Raw genomic sequence first — 13,720 nt, 5'->3', positions numbered from 1 at the left:
TCGAGTGATTCGAGGTCCTTAGTGGCAGTGCGATGCAGAAGAGGATGCAAGATTCTTGTCAGTGATACGATCGAGGGCGAGGTTGGAGTTTTTGGCGCGAAGGAGACTTACGATATCCGCCAGGCAGAAGGTAGGTTTATAAGGTTGGATGTCACTGTGAGCAACCACACGGGGGTCAAAGAAGAAAAGTGTCAGCAACTTGAAACTGACGCTGTCGGAACGCTGTCGGTAGACTTACGGGCATTGAGCGAGCACGGAACCCCACGGATCGACGATCATAGCGTGTCCCCACGAAACCCTCTTTGTTCCATCATGAGCGCCTACCTGAGCCGCTGCTAGTACGTAGCTCTGAGTCTCGATCGCTCTTGCTCTCAACAAGGTCTCCCAATGCGCAGCGCCTGTTCTGACGGTGAACGCCGAAGGGTAGGTCAACACCTGGGCGCCCTGTCTTCTGAGACTAAGCGATGGTTCGGGGAACCTCAAATCATAGCACGTCAACAGACCTAGCTTACCGAGCGGCGTCTGTCTCGGTGTCAACAACTCGTTTCCCTTAATAGTAGAATCGCTCTCTAGAATCTTAAGTCCACCCTTAATATCCACGTCGAAGAGGTGTAGTTTTCTGTACCGATCCAGAATCGCCCCCGTCTGATCAATCAACAGCTGTGTGTTGTAGCATCGTAGTCGTCCCCTGTTGTCCGCCGAATCCTTTTCGTCTTGTTGAGCAGAGGGTGGTTCGTGTATTCCGACAGAAACCCAGATGGCAGCTTCCTTGGCTGCGGACTGAATTCCCTGTACGAAGGTGGCGTTGTCCTGGGATCGGGTGAGCGAGGCAACTTGAGCTGTAGGAGCGATAAAGTCGGTAGCTTCGGGAAGAAAGATGGCTTTGGCTCCTGCGAGCGCAGCCGATCGAATGAGCGAGACCGAGGCGGCGAGGTTGTCGGCGATCACGGATGTGGATTTCAGCTGGGCGACGGCTGCCAACACCATGATTGCGGATTTGGAGGGTGATTCCTTAGTGCAGATGAGAGATGTGAGAGGATATACGTGCCCGCGATATTGTTGTCACGACTTGAGTGAGCGTGATCCGGACGATTCGAGCGAGCCTTGGATACACTTGGTCAAGAAGTCGCTGCTCACGGCTCGTACGACCGTGTTGGGAGTGATACGCGCTCGGAAAGAACGTGAGCAACGCACGGATGCTGCAGCCCGATATCTGTCACGTTCTGCTTTGTGGAGGTGTTACCGGCTTTCTGTCGAGGTTCATCCACCACCGTGACTTGCAAGGAAGCTTCGGTTGTCTCGGCTCACTGAGCGCAGGAATAATTTCGCTCGTGTGTTGTTGTTCTTAGTCTGTCTGTCGGAGCTGAAGTGCCGAAGCGATGGATAGGGTGCAATGGACGCTGAGCCGATAATAGGCTGCACAGCCCCTGCTCAAGGGTTTTCAGCCGGCCACCTTTGGCTGAAAAAACACCGAGCGACGGAGAGAAAGACGTCAGGCTCGGCTCAGCTACCTCGGCGACATGGTCGTTGGACCCTGACGAGACGTGGAACCGATTATCGACACTCGGGCCGATGCAAACGTCTGAAGGTCGTACGTGATGAGGCTTCGGATGCCTCCGGCAACAGAGGCAAGTATGCCTTCGCTTTCATGCGTGCGTGAGTGCATGCGTGCTGCCGACCTGTTCGGCCACTTTTTGATGTGCATTCCAAAAAATTGACCGCGGTGCGCTTGGACCGACCGTCGCATTTCCGTCCCTTTGTTGTGCCGTTCCCAATCAGGCAAGGTCCTCGTCCCAACTCCATCCTCTCAACCATCACCCCGCAGATCAAATCTTCATCGCGCAGCTACCGACAAACCCGCATCTGCTGCAATGGCAAGCTCTTCGTGCCCCTTCTCCGCAGACTCGCGTTAAGCTTGTCGATCCTGGATCTTCGACAGGCAGCATCGTTGGCAAAGTGGAAGGTCGATAGTGTCGAGGGTTGATCCGACCTGTTGATCGACATTTTACACCATGACGGACCAACAGTCGGGTCAGGAGCCAGACGAATTCGGTGCTCTTCCTGGCGCCGTCTCTGACCTTCGTTCCAGGTTCGAACAGCTCTCCCACTCCGAGGGCAGTCGTCCAGCCTACAGGCAAAGAGCAAGTTCCTCGGTCAATACACGACAGAAAGATCTCAATGCAACACACACGTTCGGACAAGCAGAGAAGAAGCTCGTCATGGGTCACACTGCTCCGCCGAAACCCAAGAAGCCCGCTTCTGCCTCACCTCAGAGCCTGCCGCACGATGCACAGACGACAGTCCCATCTTCCCAACCGTCGTCAAGCTCCGCGAAACATACTCATGCTGGTCCCACGATGCTCAGTGTAGCCGACTTGGCTGCATTATCGGTTCCGTCCAGTGCCAACACATCGACCACCGACCTCGGCAAGTCTGTCAGCAAAGAGAAACCTGCTCCCCATTCGCGGCAAGTCTCGGGCAGTTCCAGACAGCTCGCCGTGCCCGCGTCCAAGTTTGGCGAGGCGGTCCCCGGACTACTGACGCCGAGATCCTTTGATGCTCGCGAAGCCGCGTCCAGCCTTCCTGCCTCAGCCACCGCCTCCGCCTCGACATCAGACACCGAAGGTCCAGCGAGACCAACGATGGCACCTCCACGACCGCCGAAGCCCACCACTCAATCGCACGGCGTTCAGATCCTGGATGAGGCCGATCTCGATCGTCTAGCCAACGCACATTCATCTTCGCGTGTCGCGTCGCTAGCTAGCATGTTTGGTCATCATCACTCGCATCAGCGTGGCGCAAGCGGCACGAGCACTCCTGACACCAACAATCTCATGCCTAGTCGAGTAGCTACGGGCGGCAATCACTTTCTCAAATACTCTCGCTCCAATGAGCAGCTTTCTCCGACAGTCGATCATGGGTCAGAGCCGTTCGATCCGTTCAAGCAGCATGCACCGGTGGTCCCTCCCAGGCCATTCAAGACGGATGGCTCATCGGAAAGTTTCTCGAACCTGCCTGGATCGATCGCTTCTGTCATGATGGATGCGGACACAGGTTCGGCCCCGGCTATTCCGACAATGGGAACAGACACGTCTTTCATCACTCTGTCTCCGCCAGACGCGTCCTTGGCGTCGCCTCCGCATTTGCCGCCCCGAGATTCTGACGCTCTGTCGCCGGACCACCCATCACGTCGCAGGCTGAGCGCTTCCAGGAGCACCGGTGCTTTGCCTTTGCTGAGCGCGGTGCTTGCAGAGCGGGAACCGGAACTCCCTCCATTGCCGGCGCGCCGACCCTCAGAAGCCGATGCGGGTGCAGTCCAGAACAATACGTCCATCATGCCACCGCCTCAACGGAGCGCTGCTGCGTCACGGTCTGCAGCTGCCGTCCACCGCTCGCACACGGTCACAGCCAGAACAAAGCCGATCCCAGTCTCGTCTGCATCGGCGAGGCGGGCACATCCGTTTCATAGCCTTTCGCCCAGTCAGATCGACTCAGCTTCTGCGTTTCTTCCGCCTCCGATCCGACATGCAGGTATAGGGGCGACCGGCTCTAACGGTCGCAGCTTGGGTTCGTCTCTGTTCGGTTCGAATCGTCCCGGCTCAGACAGCTCGGACGAGGAAGACGACGTTGAGGCTGCATCGTCTGTCTCTCCGTCCTCCTCCTTGCAGGCACCCGCTGGTCTGCGCAGGCTTCACGCTTCCGCCGATATGACACCTTCTGGGCTGCCGGATACCTCGCATGCCAATCGTCGTGCGCCCAAGTTCAACCCGGATTGCTGTACTTCCGCCAAGCAGAATTTCCAGTGCTTCGCCGTGTGCGGACATACGGTGGTCACCGGTACCGGAGACAAGGTCAAGGTGTATCGTGTTGGTGAGTCGGCCACCGGGGTGGGCGAGAAACTCTGCACGGTAGGAGAGCATCTGTCCAAGGAAGTCAAGTTGACAGCGCTCGAGTTTCGACCCCCGAACCACGGTTGTTTGCCGCTGCCGGCTGTTGGGAAACGCGCGCATGGAGAAACGCCGGATGAAGGTAGATATCTGTGGTGCGGTACCAAGGACGGTCATCTCTGGGAGCTTGACATTGCCGAGGCGCAAGTTGTGCATTCACGACAGAACGTCCACTCGGATCCGATCCAGCTTCTCAAGCGCGTCGGCGACAAGATGCTCGCGTTGGACGAAGGTGGCAAGATCTCCATCTGGCTTCCGAGTGCCGATCCAGATCCAGCCGTGGCAGGGCTGCGCCTGTCGAATCAGCCCATCACACAGCGCATCGCTCTGGAGAAAGGCTCGTACGCCTGCGTCGTCGGTCAGCAGCTGTGGGTTTCGTCAGGGTCGTCGGCGCAACGGAATAGCAAAGATAACGCTGGCAGCAAGGGTCCACGTATCCGAATCTACAATCCGTTCGCAGACGACAAGCCGTTCAATGCGATTTCCAAAGCCGTCAGCATTCCTGCCGAGATGGGCGAGGGTGTAGGGATGGTCACTGGCGGTACGGTTATTCCTTCGCGACCGCAGTTCGTGTATTTCGGACACGACTCGGGGCACGTTTCGATCTGGTCGAGGCAGACGTACGAATGTGTGGGTGTACGCAAGCTTGGGGCGCACGGTCTGACGGCTGTGGCTGGCGTCGTCAAGTACCTTTGGGTAGCGACCAGGGCAGGTACCATTTCGGTGTTTGACACTGAAAGCGCTCCTTGGAGGGCGCTCAAGGTGTGGACGGCGCACAAGGAGCCCATCACGGCGATCAAGGTGGACGAACACGGGATCGAGAAAGCTGGACGGCTGCAGGTGGCATCTGGTGGACTGGATGCGGCGGTGCATCTGTGGGATGGGACGTTGAGCTTTGATTGGATCGAGGTGGAGAAGGGGAAACGGGAGGCGGAGTTCTGCAGATATCGAAGTATCAAGACGCTCTCGATTACGTTCAATATGGACGCGGCTTCACCGAGCGATCTGGAGACCTCGGCGGAGAACATGGAGGTGTTCGGCACGATGCTGCGGAATGCCTGTTCGGTTGGGTCTGATAGCTTGCCTGCCGATCGGCCACCGGATATCATCGTCTTTGGGTTTCAAGAATTGATCGATCTGGAGAGCAAGAAGCTTACGGCGAAGAGTTTGCTCCTCGGCGGAGGGAAGAGGAAAGCCAACGATCTGGGCGATCGTGTGTCGCGGCAGTACCGGGCGTGGTACGATAAGCTGATCCAGATCGTTCGGTATGCGATGCCCGCGACGTGCGGGTATCTGCTAGTGCAGTCCGAGTCGCTCGTAGGGCTGTTCACGTGCGTATTCGTCAAGCAGACCGAGTTCAAGCACGTCCGAGAACTTGCTATCAGTACGGTCAAGACGGGTATGGGCGGAAGGTACGGCAACAAGGGAGCCGTCATCGCGCGGCTCGTGGTTCAGGATACTTCGATCGCCTTTGTCAACTCCCACCTTGCGGCGGGTCAGAAACACGTCAAGCAGAGAAACGCCGATGTGGCGGATATCTTGGAGTATCCCGCGGTGTTTGACGATCCGCATGCCGATCCTGCTGCGTACATCGGCGGTGGCGATGGAAGCATGATCTTGGATCACGAGTTGGTGTTCTTCTCGGGAGATCTGAATTACAGGATCGACCATTCGAGGGACACTGTTCTCGCAGCGTTGGTGGCGGGGAAAATCTCGCCGCTGTTGGAGCAGGATCAGTTGCGGAAGGAGTTGAAGCACAATCCGGCTTTCAGGTTGAAGGATTTCAGCGAACCGGGGATCGGGTTCTTGCCGACGTACAAGTACGATAGGGGCAGTCACGAGTGGGATACGAGCGAGAAGAATAGGATTCCGGCGTGGTGCGATCGCGTTCTTTTCAAGAGCCATCATAAGGACCGGATCAGGTGTCTGGAGTACAGGAGGTGGGAGTGCACGATCAGCGATCATAGACCGGTGACGGCGGTGTTCGAGGCGAGGATCAAGAGTGCGGATCATAGGAGGAGGAGGGAGGTGGAGGATGAGCTGAGGGTGAAGTGGAGGGGCTTGGAGAGGGGGTTGTTGGAGACTGCGGTTAAGTGGTACGCCGATCCACAGTAGAGCGGTGCAGAGGATGTTCTGGGACAATGCATCTTAGATTTCCTACAGAGAAGCGTGGGGTTTGGCAAGTGTGATGCACATGGTGAAGCTTCTACATTAGTGAAGGGATCGTGAGCACGAGGCTGTTTACAGCTTGGCTCCGCTTTTGGAGCCAGCGGCATCGTCGTCGTCGTTCGCATCGGCGGGAGCTTCGGCGAGCAGCACGCCCACCTGGAAATCGCGCAAGTGCGTCAAGCCTTTACGTACCGCTCCGCGCACCGTCATGCCGCCGCCCTGCTCTTTTGCGCGTGGAGACACATAGAGTCTATTGAGCGGTTTCGCATCCGTGGACGTTGTCTCTGGGCCGACTGTCGAGCCGTTCGAGTTGTTGGCCTTCTGCTCGCCAGTTCCTGGCAGGAAAAGGCCCTTTCGAGCGCGTTCCTTTTGCGCTGGTGATGCCTGCCAATCGCCAGGGAGGACGAGGGGGAAGACGAAGCTGTCCTCGCTATCGGCTGTCTTGCCGCGGTTACGATTCTCAACGATCTCCTTGTTGATGTCGAGCATGGCACCTAATTTGGGGAATGCGCGAGGCTCAACGGCTGTGACGGAAGGATACTGCGAGTCGGGGTCGGTGCCCAGGGCTCGGATCTTTGAGAGGGGTGGATTGGTATCCGAGACCCAAGATGTCAGGGGGGCCGACGAGGCAGAGACGTCTTTGCGATCCCACGAGTAGTTGCGACCCTGAAGACCGCGGCTTTCTTCTTCGACCGGTGTGACGCGGAACTCTGCGTCCGGAGTGGCGTTGCTGGACGCTTGAGTCGAGTCGAAGATGAGAGGCAGGATGGGAATACGACCTTTCGAGTCGGCGGCGCGAAGGGCCGACTCGAGGTCGGCGAGGATATAGAATTGCGGTGGGAAGAGGGAGATCTGGTCGGTGATGCCAGCATACATGATCTCGCGAGGAGTTTGAAGCCGGAGAGAGAGCGTCTCTGATCCATCAGCAGAGATGTTGAGCGACTCTTCATCTCCAAACACATCTGGTCTGTCGAGCACAGTGATGAAAAAATGAGCATCGAAACGTTTCGCTGGTCGAACGACGCTTCTTGGTGTGATCCAGTTCGAGTAGTGCGCCATCGGTGCCAGCTCCGGGAGCGCAGCTTCTCCAGTGCCTAGTGTACCGCCAAGGCCAAGCTTGCTCGACACTCTGCGGAGAAAAGGGCCAAAGTCGACTGCGTTGTGATGGACGTCGTTACGCGCGTGAGCCCACTCCTCGGCTGACAGGCCTGCTTCTCGATGTCCGACGGCACGGCTGGTGGGCAGGCCGCACGGGCTGGGTGTCGAGGATGGCAGAAGAAGCAGCCCTGTCTCCTCGAAGGTCTCGCGTAGCGCGCAAAGCTTGAGAGATTGCATGTACTTCTCCATCTCGTCGCCCCGAGACTGCGGAGAGGATCCGGAGGCGGATGTTAACGCCGCCTCGACTTCTGCTTCGTCGACGAGGTCGAGTGCGCCTCCTGGGAACACGACTGCGGATCGGAAGCTTGAGCCGTCCCTGGCTGATCTCTGCACCATCAAGGTGTCATACTGCAGGCGGCCATCCTCCTCCTTGACCGATCGTGGGCAAAGCACGATCAGCGTAGCGGAAGGAACCGGCGTCATGGGTTCGCCCTTGGGGCCCGTCTTGTGATCAGACGTCCGTTGCGCTCCACGCGGCTTGGACGGCTTCCAGGCCGTAGCGGAATCTTGAGTGGCCATGTCGATCTGAGGGATGTGACTATAGGAAATGTGACGTTGCAGATTCTGCTCTCGAAATGGCGATGGCGTGGGAACGTGAGCGCTGACTGAGGAACTAGGGAAGGAAGACGGTGCAGATACTCTCGGAAGTGCCGACTTTGTCCAGATGGTAGAAGTGCGCAGAAGAGTTGATGCACTGCGAAGGGGCATGATCCTTTCGCAGCAGCGAGATCAGAGTAGCGGCGGAGCTAAGGGACGGTAGAAACATGCATCAGCTCGCTTTCATCCCCGCATTTCCTACACCAAAAGTGCCGCCTCGTCGAAATGTCGGCAAATCCGGGCCAACTGGTAAGCGGAGCTGTCACACAACTCACGCTCGACTGCACGCGTCAGATTGGGCGGCGGCTATTCCGACACAGGACGCCATCCTTGGCATAGACTCACAGCCTGTCTTCCTTGGACAATTGAGCTTGCGGCAACGGACGACCTTCACGTCTGCTGTGAAGCGCAGTCGCATGCGAGCTTCTCGCAATGACAGAGCACCAGCCAGATTGTTTGCCGCTTCCGAGTGATCCCCAACAAGCGTTCCGCTTCGTCCTTACATTTTGCTTCGATGTCAGACTGGTCGACCTCGCTTGGCTACTGCGCAGCCGACCGTTTCCCGGACAGCGATGAGGCCAGTGATGGTGACGACGGCGGCGGTAAGGCACCGCTTCAGTCGGTGAGAGGCAAGCTCCTTGTTGCCGCCCTTTGAATGGCTCCACCAAGCACAGTACTGACACCGAAGCTTCTCCAGGAGCTGGCTCAAACATCGGTAGAGGAGGAATCAGTGACCTTCACAGACACCCCTTTGTGAGCAGATAAGAGCCATGGATGCCTCGAGCTCCTTAAAGTTTCGGAAAGGCTGACATCGTCGTTCGATCATTGAATTGGACAGCACGATCGCGGCTCGCAATGCCCAAGTACGAAAAGCTCGTCAACCTGTGCTTCTAACAGCCCGGGAGGAACTCGCAGCCACAGATGCCCTCCCGCGGACCAGCGAGACACCACTTGATCCCATCGACGGAACAATCCGAGCTGCTGAACGTCATATCAGGCCTAGAAATAGTTCCGATGACGTTCCGATGCCAAGACAAACACCTTTAGTACCGCTACATGAAGTTCGCCATGCCGAGACGCCGACTAGAGCATCTGTCGAACCCTCCGACATCATAATCATATCTTCAGACAGCGATGAGGTCGAAGCTTTCAGCACAGCATGCATGCACGAAAGTACAGACACGAGGCATCGAGCCAGCTCTTTCGGCCCGGAGACACACGAACAGCAGATGTCGTCGAGCGAACAAGCGCTGCAACAGCTGTTTGATCGGAACCACGACTTTTACGAGAGCCTTGATCGCGAGATGGCTCGGATTGCTGCAACAAGGTCCATGTCGGAAGTATCGTCGTCTTCCCTCGTGATGGAAAGCCTGGTGCCCGATGCCAGCACCTCTTACGAGACGTCCAGTTGGGCCCCGACGCGATCCATGTACAGTCACGAGGCGCCTCCCCCGGCAAACCCTTTGTATCACGGTCAGAGAGTGCCTATGTATGCTCCACAGAGTCACTATGAGCGGTCTCGTCCTGGCACGACTGTCAGCCCAGCTTTCGCCTATGATGCTGCTGGCAATCTGGCTCAATACTCTTCGAACCACTACGGGGCTTGGCCTGCGCCTCCCCTGTATCCTCATACGGGTCCTCATGCGGGCTACATGATTCTTCCCAGCGTGGGCGAAGCAAGTCATGTCTGGGATCCCGCAGATGCACTCTCGTCTCGCCCCGCCTTCGACCATACGCCAGATGATCATCAGTACACGCAAATACCTCGCCAGCCCTCCTATCTGAACCCCTATCAGTCGATGTACCTGCAGAATCAGCGAGGAGACCTGCTTCCCGCCGATCCATCATCGTCGGCCGCAGACCTCGAAAGAGCCAAATTGGCATCTTACAGGCGTCCACGCTCACCGCGGCAGGCGCAAGAGGACAAAGCGAAAGCAGACAGTGAGTTCGACGGCACGTTGACTTTCGAGTGGAGCAGGCACAAGTCTCACTTTCCTTCTCCGGAAAATTTTTCTTGCAGTGGTGTACAAGGCCCTGCGAGGGGCAAGCAAACGAGCAAGGACAAAGTCAACAGGTGAGCACGACCATTCCCGCCTTCAGTATTCAACACTCATGGTCTGACGCAACTTATCCATCTCTTGCAGCTCAAGCGAGGCAGTCGCCTAAAGGCAAAGAACCCGAGTGGTCGACGCTGAAAGCCTCTCGTACAGAGGCGGACGGCACCCTATCTCTGACAGCCGCACTTCGACGGCCGCTGCCGGCGACACGACTGGCACAGGCCAGTCGCGGTGGCAGCCGCCTGTCACTTCCCCTCTATCGATCCTTGGGAAGCTCGGCGGAGGATCGACGGCGTGCTGAGGACCATCTGCATGACACCTCGTCGAAGCAGAGGCGCAGCGAGAGCTCGAGCGCCTCCACCTCGAAGAGTGCACCAGAAGCAACAAGAGCGATAAAGCTGTTTCGACCGTCGCCTCTCACTGAGTCAGAGCAGTACGGCCGACGACGATGATTAACAACGATGGAGATGCGGACGACGATCTGGCGATGCGTTTCGATAGCCAAACGTCCGACGGGTCTTGTGTATTAGTGCAGAAGAGATATGAACAAGAATTCAACCATGAGAATGCGACGACTGCGGCGAGAGTTAAGGAGCCGAGCGAGCGGCCAAAGAGATCGTGAAGTAGCGAAAGGGAGCCAAAGTGGAGAGGGAGATGCTTATGCGAAGACGGCAGCAGCTACGGCGACAAGACCGGAGCCGACCAAAGCGGCGGTGTCAGCGCGGAAGCTGGTGGCTCCGCTGGAGCTCTTTGAGGAGCTCTGGGACGAGCTGGCGGCGCTGGTGGAGCTGGATGGAGACGAAGCCGAGCTGGAGCTGGAACCAGACGAGCTGGACGAACCAGAGCCAGAGCCAGTGGTGGGAGCGGATCCGGAGGCGGCGGCGGAGCCAGAGTTGAGGCACGATGTGTCGGAGCCAGCACGGACGGTGGCAGAGTCCGAGTAGTTGACCTGACCAGTGGAATCCGAGACGGAGAGCGTGATGACCTGACCAGCGGGGAGGTTGGGAACCCAGACGAGACTGGTGGTGCCAGCAGCTTTGGGTGCAAAGGTGACGAGCGGGGTGGCCGAAACCTCCTTGTTGGGCAGAACGTTGACGTAAACTATGAGTGACAAAGGATCGAATGGTGGACCGAGAAGGAGGCATCGTGGGAGCGGGTTAGCTATGAGTGTCATGACTTGATATCGCGGCGTGCTTTGTACGATACTTACCCTGTCCCTGAGCATTGGTCCAGGAGATCTGGACGGGCTGGCACTGCACGACGGCGGTGGGGGTGTTGATCATGGCGGCCGAAACGGCCGAGGTGGTCGCGAGGACGGCGGCAACGAGGACGGTGAACTTGAACATGGTGACGAGCGAAATGTGGTTGTGGTGGAAGAGATGGTGGTGCAGAGGGTGGGAAGGATGCAAAGGTTTGTTGGAGAAAACAATTGTTTTGCACTCTGCTGCAAGTTACTTTGGCTATGCCAAGGTCCTGCAGGAGGTCGAAGGCTGCTCACTCGGCGGTCGCTTTGTCACAGGTAGAGTGGCCACGCACCCTGCACACTTTGGGAGGGCGGATCGCGGCGCATGTCACAGTCTCATACGTTCTCTTTGACTGGGTCATTTTTCGATGCACAGCGGATCGGCGGCTTGGCCAACTTGGCGGAGCCAGCGGTCGGCGACAAGGATCCGTGCTGGGCGTCTGAGCTGTGTACAAACATGAAGCTCGACCCACCTTGGAATATGCAAGTGGGAAGGAGGAGGCCCACACACAAGCACCGAGCTGGCGGCTGCAGAAGATGCATGTCACTGCCACGAAACCACATCACAACAACAAAAACAACAACATTCAGGGGCACGGAAGCGAGCGACCTCGGAGAATCTGGAAGAACGCCGGATGGCAGTTGACATTTGCAGAGTGGCTTTCCTCGTCAAGCGTCTTCACCCGTCATTGGTTGTCGATCGGGTTCAGCTTCCGACCCTCAGGTGGTGTCCGGCAAGGTCCAGGACTGCGAAACCAGAAGCCAAAGAACCAATCTTGCGGAGTCTCCAGCAGTCAAGGTGCATGAAAACTGACGGCATGCGACATGTCGAAGGTGCATGTGACGATCGCAAAAAGGAGCCAGCAGCAGCGACAACAACACTCGCAGAGGCCGAAGCAAACAGCAGAAGAGTGTTGTTCTCGGCAGAAGAATTTGGCCAAATTGCAAAATTCGCAACACCGACCGACACACACGACCCTTGCCAAACCCAATGTCACGCGCGCCTTGCCGTGCATCGCCGGCTGCAGAGCTGGACAAACTCGTGCGTCGATCGATCGGAAGCTTGGAGAAAGGGACTCTGGACTGACCTGCTAATGGCCTCACGCGAGCTTTCTCGGCCCGCACGCTAGCATCTCTCGAAGACGATGCGGACGAAATCTGATGCAGTGGGATCATGACAGCCCACTGTGCATTACATACGAAGCAATACGCTGATTCGATATCCCTACGCAAGTAAGTCGAGCAAGTAGGTACAGGAAACAACGTTGCGGAATACCTTGCACGCTGCACCTCGGCACATTAGACGCAATATACGGGAGCAGATCAGATCGTCATCCCGAGCATCCCTGCGTCGGAACGCCAGCGACGCTTGTTCCAGTAACTTAATTGAAGGGTTCAAGCAACTGCAGAGGCCTATCGATGCAGAGGTTCTGGGGGTGCAACAGTCGGGGCCTCGGTGTTCTGTCAAGCGACAGCTGCAGCTGGCGACCGCACCTCGGAAAATTGGGGGTCGACGCTTGCCAGCGATTTCCTGATCAAAAGTCGCCGGACACACCACTTCTGCCGAGGGTGTACGGCACACTGTGAAAGACTTGTCCTGATCTTCGGCAAGGACCTTGCGAGCATGCAATGGGTCGCCTTGCACATACATCTGTAGGAACCAGCGACCGTGCAGTCTGTCCTTGACGAGGCTAGAGGTCGTGAAGTGGCAGTTAGTATCGCCGATGCATCTTGATCTCTGAAGCCATCTTTCTGATCATCCGTCAGCTGTTAGGTCGTAAATGTCCGGATGTTTAAACAGGCATTCGTTTTTTCTTGATCGCCATGAGCCACGATCTAACTACTGTCCACCGTAAAAGCCTCACCGGCCTCAAAGTTAAGAGCCAAGATCCTGTGCAGCCTCGATGTCAGCTTTGCTGCCATCCCTTCCGCCTGTTCCCATGTCGCAGTATACAAGCTGCTTCCGGGGCTAGTGAACCAAGTAAGAGGCCTGAGAGGCGCTCGGCAATGATCTACCAAACTATACAACCTGAGTCCTTCGAACATGCAGGACGAGCAGCTAAGCGCGCATCCCGCGGATGGTGAGATCCGAGGAAGTGTAGCTTCTCGTCACTCAAAATTCAGTGTCGCCTCGAGGTGCCTCGGATTTTCCTCCTAGTATGGACGGCCGGTGACGCAAAGCCCGCGGTTAAAGATGGGCAAACCGCTTGATCGAATCCTGACTCATGACCGACTTGACAAGCCCGGTGACGCAGACGGTCGATCAATTGCAAAGCGAGACACCGTCGTATCGCATGAAGTACAATGGGATCAATGACCTAGTGGCTGACAGTTAGCTCTATGCGATGACACGTTTGTGCCTGCTGTGATTCCGTTGTGCCAGGTGACTTTGAGCGTGTTTCGAACTGGGCTCTGCTCGTGACGACGCCGGGAAAAAGTTTCCGTCTGGTCTACTGCTTGTGGTCAGCGGACAGGCACAGAGAAGCGCGAGTCAGCATGCATTTGACAGCTCCCACATCCACAGGCACGTCAGCAGAGGCGCACGACGC

General features: G+C 57.1%; 7 protein-coding genes across 7 annotated transcripts; 4 read left to right on the top strand and 3 right to left on the bottom strand.

Moving 5' to 3' along the window:
• Positions 1 to 18: 18 nt before the first annotated feature.
• On the bottom strand, positions 19 to 987 carry PHSY_007265 (hydrolase, carbon-nitrogen; the record flags this gene model as incomplete). The annotated part of the gene is made up of 2 exons (XM_012337859.1): positions 19 to 233; positions 513 to 987. 2 exons carry the CDS (start codon positions 985 to 987, stop codon positions 19 to 21), a joined length of 690 nt encoding a protein of 229 aa, XP_012193249.1.
• Positions 988 to 1,393: 406 nt separating this feature from the next.
• PHSY_007264 (hypothetical protein) lies at positions 1,394 to 1,984 on the top strand (the record flags this gene model as incomplete). The annotated part of the gene is made up of 2 exons (XM_012337858.1): positions 1,394 to 1,656; positions 1,780 to 1,984. 2 exons carry the CDS (start codon positions 1,394 to 1,396, stop codon positions 1,982 to 1,984), a joined length of 468 nt encoding a protein of 155 aa, XP_012193248.1.
• A 28-nt stretch (positions 1,985 to 2,012) lies between these two features.
• Positions 2,013 to 6,062, top strand: PHSY_007263 (endonuclease/exonuclease/phosphatase; the record flags this gene model as incomplete). The annotated part of the gene is made up of 1 exon (XM_012337857.1): positions 2,013 to 6,062. One exon carries the CDS (start codon positions 2,013 to 2,015, stop codon positions 6,060 to 6,062), a length of 4,050 nt encoding a protein of 1,349 aa, XP_012193247.1.
• A 126-nt stretch (positions 6,063 to 6,188) lies between these two features.
• Positions 6,189 to 8,289, bottom strand: PHSY_007262 (hypothetical protein; the record flags this gene model as incomplete). The annotated part of the gene is made up of 2 exons (XM_012337856.1): positions 6,189 to 7,812; positions 8,147 to 8,289. The coding sequence occupies 2 exons, from the start codon at positions 8,287 to 8,289 to the stop codon at positions 6,189 to 6,191; spliced, it is 1,767 nt and encodes a 588-aa protein (XP_012193246.1).
• A 166-nt stretch (positions 8,290 to 8,455) lies between these two features.
• On the top strand, positions 8,456 to 10,380 carry PHSY_007261 (hypothetical protein; the record flags this gene model as incomplete). Its single annotated transcript, XM_012337855.1, has 4 exons — positions 8,456 to 8,493; positions 8,710 to 9,812; positions 9,892 to 9,945; positions 10,016 to 10,380. 4 exons carry the CDS (start codon positions 8,456 to 8,458, stop codon positions 10,378 to 10,380), a joined length of 1,560 nt encoding a protein of 519 aa, XP_012193245.1.
• A 108-nt stretch (positions 10,381 to 10,488) lies between these two features.
• PHSY_007260 (mannosyltransferase) lies at positions 10,489 to 10,872 on the top strand (the record flags this gene model as incomplete). Its single annotated transcript, XM_012337854.1, has 1 exon — positions 10,489 to 10,872. One exon carries the CDS (start codon positions 10,489 to 10,491, stop codon positions 10,870 to 10,872), a length of 384 nt encoding a protein of 127 aa, XP_012193244.1.
• Positions 10,873 to 12,396: 1,524 nt separating this feature from the next.
• Positions 12,397 to 12,822, bottom strand: PHSY_007259 (hypothetical protein; the record flags this gene model as incomplete). The annotated part of the gene is made up of 1 exon (XM_012337853.1): positions 12,397 to 12,822. The coding sequence occupies one exon, from the start codon at positions 12,820 to 12,822 to the stop codon at positions 12,397 to 12,399; it is 426 nt and encodes a 141-aa protein (XP_012193243.1).
• Positions 12,823 to 13,720: the final 898 nt, after the last annotated feature.

This window comes from Pseudozyma hubeiensis, assembly GCF_000403515.1.
Source record: "Pseudozyma hubeiensis SY62 DNA, scaffold: PHS69, whole genome shotgun sequence".
Lineage (NCBI taxonomy): Eukaryota > Fungi > Basidiomycota > Ustilaginomycetes > Ustilaginales > Ustilaginaceae > Pseudozyma > Pseudozyma hubeiensis.
Note: the sequence above shows the minus strand (reverse complement) of the source record. Positions and strands in the feature narration are given on the sequence as shown.